The following is a 17878-nucleotide window of genomic DNA, read 5'->3' as shown; positions in this document are numbered from 1 at the left end:
TCTATCTATCTTTGCTCTCTGGCTAGCAAGCAGGGCATTCCGTCTTGTCTTGTGTCTTGGTTTATCTTTCAATCGTCCTCTTATCATCTCTTGCTTCATTCTTTCTTTTTCTTTCTTTTTTCCAATCTTTTCCCAATTTCAGTCTCTCCTCCGCTCTAATTATTGTCCTCACTCCACTTTCCACGCCACAAGCCCTTCCAAGCTTCCCCCCTGCTTTTTTCCTCTTTCAAATGAATTTCCCTTGCGAGTGTCCTTCATGTAACCTTCCCTCTCTTCCTTTTTTTCTCTCCCCTGGCTTTCCCATTCCCTTTCTCCTCCATCCCTTCCTCACTGTCTCACCACACCATGCGGTGTTTCCCTTTTCCCTCTCTCCCTCTTTCCCTCCTTCACCCCCTGTCCCCTCGTACTCTTCTCCCTCCCTCTGCCCCTCCTTCCAAACCCCCCCCCTCCTCCTCCTCCACTCTCCCCCTCCCTCTGTGTTTGATTGCTCAGCACTATGCAAAACTACTCCCTCTTTCTCTTTCATTTTCCGTTTCCCTCCCCAATTAGTCGGCTCTCTGTCAGATCGTGTCCTTGCCCCTCTCCCTCGCTCCCCCCCTTGCTCTCTCTCTGTCTCTGCAGTGTAGAGGTAGTGCTGTGTCCGGCTGGCAAGTGTGCATGCAGCTCAGACCCCTCTCTCTCCGCGTCTGTATCAATGCACTGCGGTGTCAGGAAGTGTCTTACTGTAGCAACCTTCTGGGACTGCATGGTGTCAGTGTAAATTTGCTGTAGTGTCTGAGGAGCGTGTTCAGGCAATGTGCACTTAGGGAATTGCAGTATCTTTCTGTCTGTGTCAGTCCTGCGGTCCCCAAAGCGTTCGTTTTTGTCAGCGCTTAGATAAGCTGCTGCATGTATGTCACAGTGTGTGACACAGCTGGTACGCTGTGGTTTCCCATTAGGGACTTTGGATTAACCTACTCCTGTCTCTGTATTCAGTGTGGGTGCAGTCCTAGGTGTGTCGGCGCGTCCTGTGTGTGAATGATTCTCTCCCGATCCCTCAGCTCTGTTTCAGCGGACCATGCTCACCGCTGTGTCAGCTGGTTAGTCAGTCAGGATGTGCATCTTGTTTTATGGGCTATCCGTCACACCCTACACCCACCCATCCCTCCCTCCCTCTCTCCCGCCCTCCCTCTCGTCACCTGCCCCCCCCCCCCGTGTGTGTCTGACAGCCCATGGTTCTCTCTGTCACTCACTGTCATTGCGTCGCCTTTGGGTCACCGCTGTCATCGCTTGTCACACACGTTTTTCCCTCCCTCCTGCGCCCCACCCTCCCCTCCTCCTCCATCACTGTGACGCTCTCCATGTCCCTCTCCAGTCCCCTCTAACTAACACTCATGCTCTCCAGCTATAATTCATTGTAATTTATTACTTTGACTTGCTTGGGTGCTTTCAAAGTGAAATGGATGCCAGGTTAATAGAGGTAGAGGGGGGCGATGGTGAATAAATAAGTAACTAAAAATAAGCAGCCAAATTTTATCATTGCGGTTTGCAGTATTATGCCGGATTATGCGCGGTGAATCTCCCTCCCCTTGTTCACGTGGGTTTCCTCCTCTGGGTAGTGCGGTTTCCTCCCACAGTTCATGAACATATGGTCTAGGTTAATTGGCATCTCGAAATTGTCCCTTGTGATTGTGCGTGCAAGCACATGTGTGAATGTATGCATGTATGTGTGAGCGCGCATCTGTGTGTGCATGCGTTTGCATATGTGTGTGCATATGTGTATATGTGTGTGTGTGTGCGTGTGCATATGTTTGCACATGTGTGTGCATATGTGTGTATGTGTGTGTGTGTGTGTGTGTGTGTGTGTGCATCTGCCTGTGGCCATCTTGTACCCTGTGCCACTTATTGAGAACCTCTAGAGGATAATGCAGTTACTGAGAGTGGATGGATGGATGGAGTCTCTCTCTCCCCTCTCTTGATGGAGCTGTCCAGTTGAGGTGGTGCTGAAACTCTAAAGTGAAAGCACAGTTCTGGTCAGTCTGCCAAAAGCACTGGGTGCAGACCATGCAGGCTGGTTTGCTCTGTAGTCTATTACACAAATGTTTAATGTCTGGAAGGGTTGTTTATTATGGCTTAACACAAGGGCTGCACAGCAGAGACAGCTCTTTACAGTAGTTCTGAAAGATGTCCACTGGAGTGTGAACTGGAAAAAAACTGTTATGAATACTTAAAGCACAATGTATGCATTTCAAGTAGTGTACAGCAATGATCAAATGATAATTATTGGCAGGAATCAACACACATTACAGCATTATTGGTGCAAGGTGTAGAGTGAGGACACTTTCAGACTACATATTCAGCTCTAGTCTTCACACATCAGTGTTAGGTGGCCAGGGCCTGTTTCTCCCAACTTTCCCACTCCTCTCCTCTCTTTTGGTGCTGCTGAATAATTCCATATGATCAGTGCAGCCACTGAGTATGTGATGTACTGTGGTCTACAACTCTTCCTCCCCTTGACATTTTTCCTTGTTTTTCCCCTTTTCTTTTTCCTCCATTTTGATTCAGTGTGTCTCCAGGGATGATGCCTTTGCCGCCGGTGCCACCCGCCCTGTCGCCATGACGATGCCGTTCAGCCCCCTCTCCAGTGACGAGGAGCAGCAAAGGATGCTGGGAAATAGCCGACACCTTTATCCAGGGGCAGAAGAGGAGGAAGAGGACGAAGAGGAGGAGGAAGAGGAAGAGGTAGACGAGGACGACAGAGAGGACGAGGTCGAGGACGAAGAGAACGGAGAGCTGGAAGGGGAAGAGGAAGAGGAGGAGGAGATGGAGGAGATGGAGGGAGGCGGCCAATCGCGAGGAGGCAGGGAGAAGGGGCCCAGGCAATCAGGCAACATGGTTGGACGACCGGCAGGAGACAGACCGCGGCGGCCCAGCAATCCGGGACATGCGCTGAACCCCTACGCGTCCAACCCTGGACCCACCCACCAACAGTCGGTCAATCAGCAGCAACCGCAGAGGCGACTGAGGGAGCGCAGCTCCAGCACGGCGCCCCCTTCAGAGGACACGCACATCTCCATGATGGTGTTCCGCATCGGCATCCCTGACATCAAACAGACGGTCAGTTACCCACAAGGAGCTCCTCCAAGCTTCTTGTCATGTTTTCGTACGTATCCCTCTGCTGCTGAGTCCAGGGTGACCTGCGAGGCTGAGCTGAATGACAGCACATTTCCTGAATGATAATGAATTGCGTGACATGAGAGCGGCACATGGTGTGGGCAGACACGTCATCCAGGCAGGAGTGGCTATAATTGCACATAGCATCAAAAGCAGGACAGGAAGAGGCAGGATTCTGCAAACAAACATGATTCATCGGGCCGGCAAAGCAGTTCAAGGTGAACTGTGATTTCTGAGACAGACAAAACACATATAATAAACCTATATGTGAGGAGATGGTGGAGTGAAAGTGGAGAAGGTTTAAAACATAGTTTGGCTGCCATATTGGATTATTAATTAGATTTCCTATGACACATCTCAAATGCCCTTTACCTTGTCAAATACCTACTAACTGTTTATGAAAATCAAAAATGTGCTATTAGTTGCGATTATGTCAACAGCCTTCATGATCACGATCACGACAGATTGATTTCTGACAATTATAATTAAATGAATAAAAATGTTCACACTAATTTTTAGCAATGCATGAGCTGTTCTTCAGGTCAACAGAATACCTCAAATTCCATAAAAAAACACTTAACATTGTTATGAAATCTGTTCAATTTCCCTGCAGTGCTGTCTGTGACCTCTGACCCCTCTTTTGTACTGTATTAATCAAGACACATAGAGTTTATGCAACCAAGGACTCAATAATATCATTTACCTTTACTGTTCTATTTAATGCTAAAAAAACTGGCAGAACATTTTAGACAGGAAGTTGGCAAATGAGAGCACTTTCTTTCATCAAACTTGGGAGTTGGGCCTTGACCTTGGGCAACGCTACAGTACAAGAAAGTTTGCTGTCTTGTCACTGAGGGGTCCTGACCACTTTATTGCATGACTGCCAGTGGTCAGACCACGACATTATCACAGTATCACTCACTCTCCTCTCCTGACGATCAGATGCTGGGGTAACCGCAGGATCAAACGCGGAAAGAATTCAATATACTGTACAGACCTTTAAAGGCCAAGAAAGCAAATGGAGCTTTGATGAAAAACCTGACAGTAAAGTGTAAGGGTAGTGTCAAGAGCCGCACCTGTGGCAACAGCAGTATTGACAGATGCGTCAATCAAAGGAAAGCACCCCCCATCCCCCCACAAATCTTTATTGCAAACAAAATGGGCTTTTCTGAAACCTGGTCAAAATTAGACACTGCTTGGCACTACCTTACAAGTACACCCAGGTGTGCTGTGAAGAGAGCATTCAGTGACTCTTGGAGAAAATAAGAAGGAAAAGAACTTCTTTTGTTAATAAAAAAAAACAAAACACCTACGTGTTTTGTCAAAGCCTTTTCTGAAAAACGCACCTGAAGGATTGAATCTAATGATTGAAAGATTGAACGTGTTCCTTTGACAATAAAAATTTCTTTCATGCATTTTTTCCAAGCAGAACTTTCTCTTAACTGAGGTTAAATCAAGATTGTCCTGATATGCTAAGATGTTTTGAAATTGAAATCACTGACAGAAATGTGAATGCACCCACAACACAAACACAGAGATTAGTATGATTAAATGATGTGTTTCAATTTGACAAAATAGGAAATTTATTCATCTTTGAGCCCCACCTAATATTGTTCACGGTTCTTTTTGTTCAAAGTCAGTTGCTGTGGCACACATAGAAAAAATCATCAAAAGGCAGTGTCCTTGCTTAGATTTTTCAAAAGTTCTTTATTTCTTTACTACAAGACAGTCTGGGCATAAGAGCACTAGAGCAGTTTGTTTGAATACTCTGTTTGTTTCTCATGCTTGAGATTCAGTGTATAAGAAATGCATGTCACTTACATAAAAATACACAGCATATATCAGGAAATATGTTAATTATTGCCACTTTAATACTGTATGTGCAATTTTTCATGCATAATTAATTTATGCTGCATATTTATGCTTATATTGAGATACATTAATTTTTGTAGTTTGGATTGTATTTTCAATGTATGTTGCTATAGTATACTTTTTTGCAGTGGTAGGGACTGGTTAACAATTGTAACACAATTAGTCGCACCAGTAACACTAAGCAGATCAAGACAATGCGGTCCCACTTGTAAAACAGATGAATCACTATGCAACAGTTGAATCCGTCATTAGTAACACTATAGGTGTTAGATGCATAAGTAGGAATACCGGCCAAAAAAATAACAATGAAAATTGAAATTGCAATTCATAGTAGGCCAATGTTCATGGCCCAGTTAGTGTGCAATGGATACACTAAGGTAGTCCAGGGGCAGTCCAGGGGTCATCCAGTTCATTTCTAGGGGCTGTTTAGATGCACTGCTGTTTATTAGGAGTATGTAATGTCAGTCCTTTTCCTCTTTTAATGCCACCTGATGTATTATTGAGCTGTGTGTATATGTGTGCGCGCACCTCTGTTAATAATTTATATCTGTCTGTTTATTCTAACTCCCTGCTATCTATTGAATTTCAATTGGTGAGAGACAGAGGGACAGAAGAGAAGACTGGAGTATATAGAGATACAGATAAACACAGCAGAATCATGTTCCATCTTGTAGTAAAGAGGATGTGTGAGTGCATGCCCTCCACCTCTCTCTTCCCTCTCTCACCCCTGTAATCCCAGCACATTAAGCCTGTTCTACATGTCAGCTAATTCGCCCTCAATAAGTCCTAATTGCTCATTAATTGTGTTTTAATGAGATCAGGGAGAGACCGGCGGCGCGGCAACACAAATGTTGTGAATTGAGGGAGGGAGATTTCCAGTGGCGAAGGAGTGCGCATGCACATACACACTGACACACACATGCACGCGCACACGCACGCACACACTCACATGCGCAAATGCACGTGCACACAAACCCACGACACGTTGCAATGAACTGTGCACAACATACATGTACTGCAAGAGACCTGAGGCCCAGTCCTGCAGGCTCCCAATGTACCTATTGTAGACAGTATGGCATATAGCGTACATATCATACTCACACAAAACTTTACACAAGGCCAAGTATTAATGACCAAGCGTGTTGCGATACAATCAGTTCCATGTAGCGTTAAGCAAGGTGCAGTGCAGGCAGCCCCAGTAAAGCATGGGAGCTCCCACTGCAGCCGGAGAGGTGGAGCAGGACATTAACGCCGTCCGTGTGGCTACGAGAGAGGGGAGAGGACAGAGGGACAGGGAGCAAGCGAGGGCGATCTCCCCGCAGAGCTCATTAAAGCTTTCCTGGCCCCCCCGTGCCCGCCCTGCGGAAAATGACCGGAGGGTCAGCGGGAAGGCGAGAGCAGAAGGTAGCCCACACAATCTCATACATAGATAAAGAGGGACAGCTCGAACAACACATGTGCATCGCAGCCCCTGCCGGAGCCGTTTCGTTTTTTTTTTTTTTTTATCAATGGAGCGCTTTGGCAGCACACCCAGCGGTCATGCCAATATGAGGCTTTTGAGTGCGTGCCGGGAAGAGAGGGAAGCTGGGAGCAAAGAAGCACAGGGAGAGAGAGTGGGAGTGAGCCGCTTTGCCATGAACACCGGCGCATCTCAACCACGCTCCCCCTTCACGGGGTTCGCTCGCTCTCTGCTATCGGTGTCCGCCGGTATCAATTTAAAATCAAAGTTTTGAGTCTTTCCCTGTGTTTCTTAAATCTTACCTGTTACATGCTATCTCCCCATGTCAATTATTCATCTTATAAGTCAATTAGTCAATCAGTTAATGTATGAGAGAGCAGGTCTGCACATCCAGTCTGCCACCCTCTATACATTTTTCTCTATCAGCGTCTGCATTAGTGTGTTATATGATATGATGGAAAAATATTGTTTTAATGAACTGTGGAATTACAGTCATTCTGCGAGAATAATTAGTCCGCAGGTTCATAATTATTCAAACAGTAATTATTGCATATTATACATTTCTTGTACTGCATAACCTCTCCCACACTCGTCTCTCATTGCAGAATCATTGAGCTCTTATTTTCATTCAGTTAGTCAGTGTGTGCGTGTGTGTGTGCGTGTGTGTGTGTGTGTGTGTTTGTGTATGTGTGAGCACAGTGTACTCCCATGCATACAAACTGATCTTCCTCCCCTACACACTTTCTCTCCATTTCGCTCTCTGCCTCATCCCCTCTCATATCTCTTTTTCTGGGTGATATTTCCATAAGAAAACATGAGCTTGCCTGCATACACACAAACACACACACATGCATGCACACGCACACACATACACACACACACACACACACACACACACACACACACACCATCCCATAGTGCTCTACCTCCAAGGGACCACTGAGGCATTTCTATGGCAACCAGCAGCTTGCTCCGCTAATGAACTGGTTGTCATGGCAATGGGGCTGGCTGTGCGCAAACTGAGAAAGAGATAGAAAAGAGAGAGAGAGGAATTTACACTGACTCTCCACACCGCTGCTTGTTCACACAGACACTGGAGGAGAAGGTGAGACACTGTATGCGTAGCACTGACCCAGAGAGGTCACTGCTGCCAATAGAGCACTGACCCTGACAACGTCACTACCGCATGCAGAGTACTGACACTGAGATAGGGTTACTACTGTATACAGGGCACTGACACTGAGAAAAGGTCTCTACTGTATACACAGCTCTGACACACTCAGAGTGCTTCCTGCCATGAATATGCAATGCACTGAGCCCTAGGGTCACAGGGGCAAGAAGGTCAAGAAAGTATTGCTGTTTAGAGACTTGGAGCGACAACACAGATTTAAGGCATTCGTTTCCTTCTTGTTCAGAAGACTCTTTGGTTTCCTCTACCTCTTTAGCTCCTCAGCTTTGGCTTGGAGGTCCCGTGGACTGTCACCGTCAGTGTTCCGAGAATCAGGGTTTCTTCAGTGTTAGGACTCACAGCATCATAGTTAAATCTCAGGGGTTCATTGTGTCCCATATTTGATATGACTTTCAGCATCAGCGCCGCTGTCTTGTAAAATTCTAACGTGCTTTTATCTTCTCACCTGTATAAAGCCGAACTTTCCTTTGCAATGTGTTCAATAAGTCTAACAGCGGGGTCGTGCCAATAATTTATAACAGTATAACAGTGGCTGACAGTTTTGTGTATTTTACCACACTGACCAAAGTGCAATACGGTGCGTGGGCTATAGTGCCCTCAGTCCCGCTGTCCAATGGAACGGCGATACAATATCTCCCCCTAGTGTTCTGTGGTCTGTGTAGCATTCAATTCTACAGACGAGCAATCCAACAGGGTGCAGATGTAAAGAGCAAAGACCCAGTACAGATACAGACAGTAAAGACACACGGCACTGTTGCGTGTTCCTTACTACTCCTTTTTCATGTAGAATTGCGATGTGTTTTGGATTCTGTACTCTAGTGACTGATGTATGGTAGTATACTTGACTTCCCTTGTCTAGTCAGGCCGCACAAGTTAACTTGTCGTAGGGCTTGAACGGTGTTGTGCTCGCACTCACTGGTCCAGGTTGCCTAGTCTGGCACTTTTGCTCATTCAACTTGAATGGACATAACATTTACATTACAGGTATTTAGCAGATGCTCTTATCCAGAGAGATTTATGTCAGTTTTTACAATGTTATCCATTTATACAGCCGGATATTTACTGAGGCAATTGTGGGTTAAGTACCTTGCCCAAGGATACAGCAGCAGTGCCCTACCGGGGAAATCAAACCAACAACCTTTCGGTTACAAGTCCTGCTCCTTAACCGCTATGCTACACTGCCACCCACATGGATACACTCATGTTCTGTTGTGCTGGAAGCTGCTGTGGATAAGTGAATGTAATGTAACGCTCTCTCTCCGTCCCGCAGAAGTGTCTGCGGTTTAACCCGGACGCGACGGTGTGGCGGGCCAAGCAGCAGGTGCTTTGCGCCCTCACCGAGTCGCTGCGCGATGTGCTCAACTATGGCCTCTTCCAGCCGGCCACCGACGGCCATGACGCCAAGTTCTTGGAGGAGGAGCGGCTGCTGCGGGAATACCCACAATCCTTTGAGAAAGGGGTGCCCTATCTGGAGGTAATTCCGCAAGCCCTCTGCGCTGCCCTCTGCTCTCAAATGGGTGTTTCACGCTGGCATTTTACACAATTCAGTTTTGGAGGCTTCCTCTTTCTCTATCTATCTATCTATCTACCTATCTATAATATGAATATATATTTGAATATGTAACTTTTTTATTCAGCCAATAATCATGCACCATTAACATGATTGGTTACACAATGGAGCTGTTAGCACCACCTTGTGGATCAGTATCAAATGAGAGAATTGGGGATAAACCACTTTCATTCCAGGATTGATTGGAACATGGAGTAATTTTTTCTCTCTCATTCCCTCAGTTTCGTTACAAGACCCGAGTGTACAAACAGACAAATCTAGATGAAAAACAACTGGCCAAACTGCACACAAAGGTATCTGGTTATTTTGAATATGTGTGTCTATGTGCCAACATTCAATTAAGTCTGTGTCGTCAGTGTGTCCGTGTGTCTCTGTATGCCTGCCTATGTTCACTGTATGTCAGCAGCTGTGCGTGTGTGTATGTGTGTGTTCGTGTGTGTGTGTGTGTGTGTGTGTGTGTGTGTGTGTGCATGCCTGTGTCATCAGCATGTCCGTGTGTGTGTGTATATGTGCAACAGTGCAGTGTTAACCCTATACCTCTTCACCACAGGCCAGTCTAAAGAAGTTCGTTGACTACATCCAAACTGGATCAGTGGAAAAGATGGCCAAGTTCTTGGACAAAGGGCTCGACCCCAACTATCATGACCCTGAGACTGGGGGTGAGATACCAGACTGTTCGCTTCTTCCCCACAAACACAGAGTGTAGTCTGTATATGACTTGACCAGCATAACTCACAACGGTGTATAAGTTAATAAAATTACACTGCCTTAAATTTTCACTGGCAGGCCTAACAGCTTTTTACTTACTCATTGACCTGTCTTCTATATCAGCACTGCACATTTCTTTTTCACTGCAGTTGCTCTTTAGAGTAATATTCTCCTCATTAAACTTTCTCTGCTCTGATGTTATATAAGAACATCAGAGCAGAGAAAGTTAAGTGATGAGAAAGGGCCATTCAGCCTAGCCTGGCTTGGCATTTGCCTGTAGTCTTGAGTGTATTTAGCCTGGCTTTAACACGCTGTGGGTTTCTGCTTCCACTGTGAATCCTGGAAAATCATTCCATGCATTAATAACTCTCTGTGTGAAAAAATATAAAAATACTGAAGTACTCATTTCCGCTAATGTCCTCTTGTTCCACTGACAGAACACAGCTTGAAACGGCTTCTGTAGTTTCAGTCAAATCTCTTTGTTGCTCATGGACGTGTATAAAATATAGATTACAAACTTTTAATAGGGAATGTGCATAAACAATAACTGATGAATGCAAACAGCCCATAGCTGAAAGGTCTGGGCACTGTGAACTGTTCAGCAGCGGTGTCTACCCAATTTCTCCAGACAAGCATGTTAGTTAGCAGTGCAGCTTCACAAATGAACAATGTACAACGGAAGTGAGCCAGAGCTATGTAAAGAACAATTACGAAACAATGATGCATGGGTATCCTTGTCTGTGTCTCTCTGGCTTTAGCTTCTCCCTGTTCTCTGTGTCGTGGATTAACCCCTCTCTCTCCCTGCTCTCTCTCTCTCCGGCAGAGACACCCTTGTCCCTGGCAGTGCAGTCAGAGCAGGGGGGAGGGGAGGGCATACGGGTGCTGGTGATGGGGGGAGCACACATCGACTTCCGTGCCAAGGATGGACTCACCCCGCTACACAAGGCTGTCCGAGCGCACAGCCACACCGCGCTGCTGGTACCCATCTCAGCCTGCTGCTGCTCCGCACCGCACACGCTGCATTGTTGGCAACTGCTTCAGCCGCTGATACTGTACTACACACACACACACACACATAACAAATATTTAACACACATACACACACACAATGAATATTCAACACACACACACACACACACACACACACACATAACAAATATTTAACATACACACACACACACACACACAATGAATATTCAACACACACACACACACGCGCACACACACCACATTTTAGAATAAAAGTAAGGAAAAACTATGAAATAACACAAATGGAATTATGTGGTGACCAAAAAAGCATAAAACAAATCAAAACTATTTTATATTTTAGATTTTTCAAAGTAGGCAAAAATATTTTTTGAAATTCAACTTTTTTTGGAAAGAAATTCATAGAGGCATCAACTTCACTATTTGTATTTGTCTAATAAACAAATTTCAAGCATTTAAGAGAAAGTCTTCAGATAAAAATCTCTTTGAATGCATGTTTCCCGTTGTTTTTATAAGGTCTGTCCAAACTTTTGACTGGTACTGTGTATCACCACTTCTTATTACCTGTCCCTCTCCCCTCTCTCCAGGCCCTCCTGTCTCTGGGTGCCTCCCCAGACTACAAAGACCGACGGGGCTTGACCCCGCTCTACCACACTGTGCTGACAGGGGGCGACACCTCCTGTTGTGAGACCCTGTTGTACCACAGGGCCAAGCTGGGAATGAGGGATGAGAATGGCTGGGATGAGACACATCAGGTAGCCGTACATTCCCTTACACACACCCCTTGGGGATGGAGTGCGGGTGCTTTCGTGAAGTACTTTGCCTTTGAACTACCAAGCTGGTCAATTCATGTGTGTGTCTGCCTGTATGGTTCTGTATGTCGGTGCTGTGCATTTCTGTACTGTCTGTCTGTTTCCCTCACTTGTCTTGTAGTCCTCATTGCTGCGTTCATTTCATTGTCATGTTTTCTCTGTTTCTCATTTTGTCCTCTTTCAAACCCTTCACTATTTATTGCTTATTCTTTTGAACATTAGTAGCACCTGTGTGTTATTTTTTTCAGTGATTGTGTGTCATTATGTATGTGAAAGTCTGCATATGTCTGTGTTATTTCCATTTGTGTGCTTCCTTTCTGGGCTTGTATTTGTGTGTGTGTGTGTGTGTGTGTGTGTGTTGCTGTTGCTGTCATGGCAATCTTTAAGCTTCTCAAAGTGCTTCTGTCGTTCTTTCTGTCTGAGCGTTGGTTTTATCTGCCTGTTTTTGTTCATCAGTCATATCACAGACAGCCCTCTTTTCAATCCCTCTCACACTCAACATACACCTCTCACTCCATGTCTCCACACCATCCCTCCTTCCCAGTCCTCTCTCTCCTTCTGCACTCCCTCCTTCATTTCTTCCCATCTTCTTTCTCCCCTCCCTCCCCCTCTCCATAGACCAGAGGTAAAGAGGAGTATGAAATGCAGGAGAGACATAAGGTAGTCATTCTTTCATCCCTCCACCCCTCCATCCCTCAGTTTTCACCATCACGCCATTATCAGAGTCCAGGAGGTAACATCAGGAATTAATTGAAATACTTCAATTTTTGTGCATTTCTCGTGTCTGTGTGTGTTTGTTCATGTGTCATTTTGTCATGTGGCTCTGTGTATAGATGCTCTATGCTCGGAGTGCATTTCTGTGTTGTCTCTGGTCTGATGTGCATGACTCTTTTTCTCACTTATGGTGAAGTGTTAATTAACTGAGGTGTCTTGTCTGGCAATCAGCCGAACGCTGAATTAACCCTTTCTTTCCCCTCTTCCTTTCCGCTGCATCTCATTCTCTTCCATCCCTCCTTACCCTGATTTCCATTCTTGTCGATCTTTTCTATTCCTCCTCTGTTTCTACCCTTTGTGCTTTTAACCCACAACCTTTGCGCTCCTCGTGTGGGGTTCTCTCTTTCCTAGGCCTGCCAAAATGGTCATTCCCAGCACCTAGAGCACCTTCTTTTTTATGGGGCTGACTCCTCTTCCCAGAATGCCTCAGGAAACACTGCCCTGCACATTTGTGCTCTGTACAATAAGGTAACATGCTCTGATGTTAGAGATGTGCATGCACAGCGCTTATACCATTCATTGAAGACGCTGCATACTGCATTACAGACAAACGCAGTATGGAACATACCTGAAAAATAAAATATAACTCACTGACATGGACTTAAATAATTGCTGTGTAATTGTTTGCTCCTTTTGACCAACATCCCTTTGGCCCAATCAGGAAAGCTGTGCTCGCATTCTGCTGTATAGGGGTGCCAAAAAGGACACAAAGAACAACAGCGGCCAGACTCCCTTTCAGGTAATGTGTGTATGTGTATAATATTGCTAGTGCAATTTATTTATGTATTTAATGTGTTTGCATATAGTGTGAAACAAAGCACACTTACTAAAAGGCTGTTCCACAGTTACCTCTGTATAACTGCATAGACTTTAGCATGATGTGACATGCAATTAACTGACATATGCATGTGCGGAATAACTTATTACACTGGTTATGGGAATTGACAGGCACTAACTAGGCTACTGCAGCAGTACATTTGAATAAGGCACTACATCACAGCAGCTCCAAGATGTCTTGCCTGTTTGTGTTGATAGTGATCTTGGAAATGGGAACCTGCTCAGCCAAACTAATAATGTGCTGTAAACCAGTACAAGTAAATGTCACCTCTTCTTTTGAAATGGCAGCAGGAGCTCAGAAACACCATCAGGGCATTTGACTACTGTGTGCATGTTACCCTGCATCGCCATGAACAGCATCCCTGTTACAGTAGACATAGGTTGTAGCGAATATGTGTGTTTTTTCAGGTAGCTGTAATGTCTGGCCATTTTGAACTGGGGGAGATCATTAAAAACCACCGTGACTCAGATGTAGGTAAGTCTTGTCTCTGTTTGGTGTGTGTGCGTGCCTATGTATGCCTGTGTGTGTGAGTGTCTGTGTGTGTGTGTGTGTGTGTGTACCTGTTCTGTGCTATTGTTACAATTCAAAAATACATCCATCCAATGTTGAAATTGATTTTGCATGAATGCATTATAATCTTTGTGCATTGCGTGTGTAGTCATACATGGTTTGCCTCTGTGGTGGTGCACTATATGTGCCTGCTATGTCTTTCCTCTGAATGATCCCGGTTTGTCTGCTCTCTACTATGGGTGCATATCTACTGGAGTGTTGTTCAGTATGTATTCATACTAGACTGTGTTCAGAATATGTTGTTTTGTTTCTATGTTTCTGTATGGTGATCATATTAAATATACCTTGTTGTATAACTGTTTGTTCTTGCTGTACCTAATGTGCGGTGTACAGCAAGAACAGTTTGTTATCACTGTTATGAATGTTATGACTCTGAATGTTTGCTACATGCTCTGTGTGCACCTCAAAATCCTTTTATACTACATTTTATTATCATCTTTTCCTCATTCTTTTCCTCTTCCTTTCTCAGTGCCCTTTCTTGAGTCACCAAAATATGCCCCTCAGAGACGAGAGAGCACTCGCACCCTCACCCTTCCTCACCCCCACCCCTTCCTCCGTGCGAATAGTGACAACAGCATGAACCTGCCGGACTGGATGGCCTTCCCCAACGCTGCTGGGTCCAACATCGTATCTGTGCAGGTAGCACTGAACCACACTCCAGTTGCGTGGACTTTCATTACATTACATTACATTATTGGCATTTAGCAGACGCTCTTATCCAGAGCGCCTTACATAGGTTACAGTTGTCACATGTTATCCATTTACACAGCTGGATATTTACTGAAGCAAGTCTGGGTTAAGTACCTTGCTCAAGGGTACACCAGCAGTGCCCCAGCAGGGAACTGAACCGGTTATGAGTCCTTCTCCTTACCGCTATGCTACACTGCTGCCCACCTTCACACTGAATGTAGTGTCCTGCCTGCTGAGTCTGCATGAACAGACTCTAATCTCTCTCTATCTCTCTCTAAGGGCTACAAGCATGGCGGCACCCTGCGTAGCTCCAGCAGTCCCCGAGGAGCCCGCACTCGCTCCCCATCGCGGGGGAGGGTTGTGGAGAGGGAAGACAGAAGCCGGCAGCCCCGCGCGAGACAGGGGTGAGAGACAGCAGGCACAACGGGACAGGATGAGGTGGGGGGGGGGGTGTACAATTACAGTATCAGTGTTCCCCGGGGTTCAGGAGCGCTCTCTGTGGAATGTGCTCCATTTATACATCTGTCACTTACATGCACATGTCATATACATGCATGTCACCCATCTCTCTGTTCCCCTGTGGCCAGGTCGGGGTCAGGAGCCAGCACGGGGACGACTGGGGGGCAGAGGCGGCGTCTGTACAGCGCCGTGCCAGGACGGGTGTTTGTGGCGACGCGCTCCTACTCTGCTCAGGGGGAGAGAGAGCTCACCCTCAACAAGGGAGACAAGGTGAAAGGTGAGGGCAGGACCGTAGCGTTTGACACCACAACACGCAGCACAGCATGATACCAAACCACAATGCAAAAAGCACAGGGCACAGCTTAATAACGCACAACTATACAGCACAACACACACACAACACAACAGCACAACACCACACCACAATGCAGTAACACACAGGGCACAGCTTAATACCACATAGTGCACCACAACACAACACAACACAAGCCACAGCATAATACCACACCATAACACAACCTAACAATCGGCACATCTTAATACAATACCACATCACCATACAAGACACAGCATAGTATCACACAGTGCACAAGACCCTGTAAAAACACAGCCCACTGCAGCACAAGACAACGCAATGTAATACACCACACATCAACAGACAATACAGAGCAGAATGCCACAACATTCTTGCGCTGAAACACTTTCAGTTTGAAAATTAGCTGTAGTCTTATTTCAGACATGCGTGTATGTGAGTATTTTCTGTGTGAAGTCAGTTCAGTGACCTGTTTCGCATTTAAATTCAAAGGGAACTTGTTATCCAAAGTTGCTGAAACACAAAGTGAATGTCCACCAGTGTGACCTTGAAAAGTTGCTGGAGAAGGGTAGATCAGGATCAATGAAAACGACCATTAGGGCAAATAGGTTGTCTCAAATGTGTGCCTGTGTATGTTTTGTCCTTTGGTGACCCACCCATGTCCCCTGTTTCTCGTCCCCACCAGTGCTGAGCGTGGGTGAGGGCGGGTTCTGGGAGGGGACGGTGAGGGGCCGGACCGGCTGGTTCCCCTCAGACTGCGTGGAGGAGGTGGCTGCACGCAGCCAGGACAGTCGCTCAGGTGAGACATGGACGCTAACACCTCTCCAGCTCCCATCGGGGGGGGGGGACATTCCTGCTGCAGCAAAATAAAGCGCACAGTCAAGATAGCAGCCATTCTCTACTACAGATAGGACCAGGAAAGCTCTGTTATGCGGGTTTTTATAGACCGCTGTAGTGGCTGTGGTTAAAAACAGATTTGGGCAGGAACAGAAATATCAGACAGTGATGCGAGCAGTGCTGTTCTGTGCTTGGTCATAACTTCAAACAGAGACAGTAACATCAACAACTACAGAAAATAGTGTAGACCGGTGGTGAAACCAGTGATGTTAATGCCTACATGTTTGTGTGTTACAGAAAGCCGTAGCGAGAAAGCCAAGAGACTGTTCCGCCACTACACTGTTGGATCATACGACAGCTTTGATGCCCCCAGGTAAGAACTGGAGTGACAGTAGCTTACCTCTGCATGTGCTGTACTGGGCTGCCTGCAGTTTCTGCTGACTGGAACTTTGGCTACGCTGTGCCAATCGGCTGTTTACAGATCTATGGCTGATGATGTAAGGATGATTTCTGGCTGACCATGCGCTGTTTTGCCGGGGTCTGCTGCTTCATGTTCTGTGGTGCAGGGCAGAGTTTGTAGGGTGTCCCCGGCTGCAGCGGTTTATAGCGGACTGAAGTGTTGTGTACCAGTGCTCTGCTGTGGAGGTTTTTCTTGTGGAGCTGCATTCCAGTGCCATGTTTGGTGTGGTTCTTCACTAATTTGTGTCGATTCAGCCCGGAGGGATCTACTTGCTTTGGGTCAGTGTTTTACTTGAGCAGTGGACCTTGAGGTGTATGCTTCATGCCTGTGTGAAGGCCCATTACATTTTGTGGTTTGTCTGACGGTCTGCAGACTGGTGTTTGCTTGCCTGAGATGAAGCAAATATCCTGGGTTGGGTACAGTCATGTCTGACAGTGGGACCAACACTGATTTAATTAAAATTAAAACCGCCCTATAGAGATGTTGAGCCATCTGTGGAGCTGTATACTGTAGAGATGGCTGAACTGGAGTCACTTTAGTAATAACTGGTTTTGTTGGTTATGATATATTGCTTGCTTTATCATTATTTACAAGAAGTAATGCCCCAGCAATTGTGAGGTTCAAAGGGAACTGTTATATTTGTATAACTTGTGTGTGATATTGTCAATTTCAGTGTCAGCTTTGCCCTTGTATCCACATGTGTTGATTGTAAGTCTTTGCTGTAATATAGGCAATTTAAAGTATTTGTGAATTACTCTATTGGCTGTGATATTTGCACTTTCATTACATGTATTTTGCTTTTTTTACTATACAAATCCACCATGGATGCACAAAGTAGCAGCAGTAGCAGACACTCTTGTCCAGACAGGCCTGCATATCGAACATATTGTCCATTTATATCACTGGATAATATTCAGGTTCAAGTGCATTGCCCAAGGGTACAACAGCAGTGAACTACACAGGCAACCTTTGGATTATAAGCCCTGCCCCTAACCACAATGCCACACTGCTGCCCATTCAAATGCATCTTCATTATAATATATTATGTTCTTCCCGGTTGTTAGCTCCTTCAAGATTACTTTTTTTTTTTTTTTTTTTTTTTTATGAACACGTACAGGTCCGATTGGGTACAGGTACGGTTGCCATTAAATTTGCATGGTATAAAATATTTCCCTTGCTGTTCATTA

The 17878-nt window shown here is 45.6% G+C and overlaps 1 protein-coding gene across 4 annotated transcripts in view; it reads left to right on the top strand.

Moving 5' to 3' along the window:
• shank1 (SH3 and multiple ankyrin repeat domains 1) overlaps positions 1 to 17878 on the top strand; it is a 52094-nt gene that overhangs the window by 11038 nt on the left and 23178 nt on the right. For 2 of the 4 annotated variants that reach the window (XM_036552251.1, XM_036552252.1), the window contains 14 exons: positions 2545 to 3096; positions 8944 to 9147; positions 9465 to 9536; positions 9794 to 9902; positions 10775 to 10929; positions 11526 to 11693; positions 12876 to 12992; positions 13186 to 13263; positions 13770 to 13836; positions 14402 to 14592; positions 14902 to 15026; positions 15210 to 15358; positions 16080 to 16193; positions 16529 to 16604. In XM_036552251.1, coding sequence (XP_036408144.1) covers positions 2596 to 3096; positions 8944 to 9147; positions 9465 to 9536; positions 9794 to 9902; positions 10775 to 10929; positions 11526 to 11693; positions 12876 to 12992; positions 13186 to 13263; positions 13770 to 13836; positions 14402 to 14592; positions 14902 to 15026; positions 15210 to 15358; positions 16080 to 16193; positions 16529 to 16604 — 2126 coding nt within the window. In that variant the 5' untranslated portion in view covers positions 2545 to 2595. The remainder of the gene's footprint in view (positions 1 to 2544; positions 3097 to 8943; positions 9148 to 9464; positions 9537 to 9793; positions 9903 to 10774; positions 10930 to 11525; positions 11694 to 12875; positions 12993 to 13185; positions 13264 to 13769; positions 13837 to 14401; positions 14593 to 14901; positions 15027 to 15209; positions 15359 to 16079; positions 16194 to 16528; positions 16605 to 17878) is intronic. The other 2 variants (XM_036552254.1, XM_036552253.1) reach the window with 1 other exon arrangement.

Source organism: Megalops cyprinoides, chromosome 19, assembly GCF_013368585.1.
Source record: "Megalops cyprinoides isolate fMegCyp1 chromosome 19, fMegCyp1.pri, whole genome shotgun sequence".
Classification (NCBI taxonomy): Eukaryota; Metazoa; Chordata; class Actinopteri; order Elopiformes; family Megalopidae; genus Megalops; species Megalops cyprinoides.
This window is presented reverse-complemented; position numbering and strand designations above follow the sequence as displayed.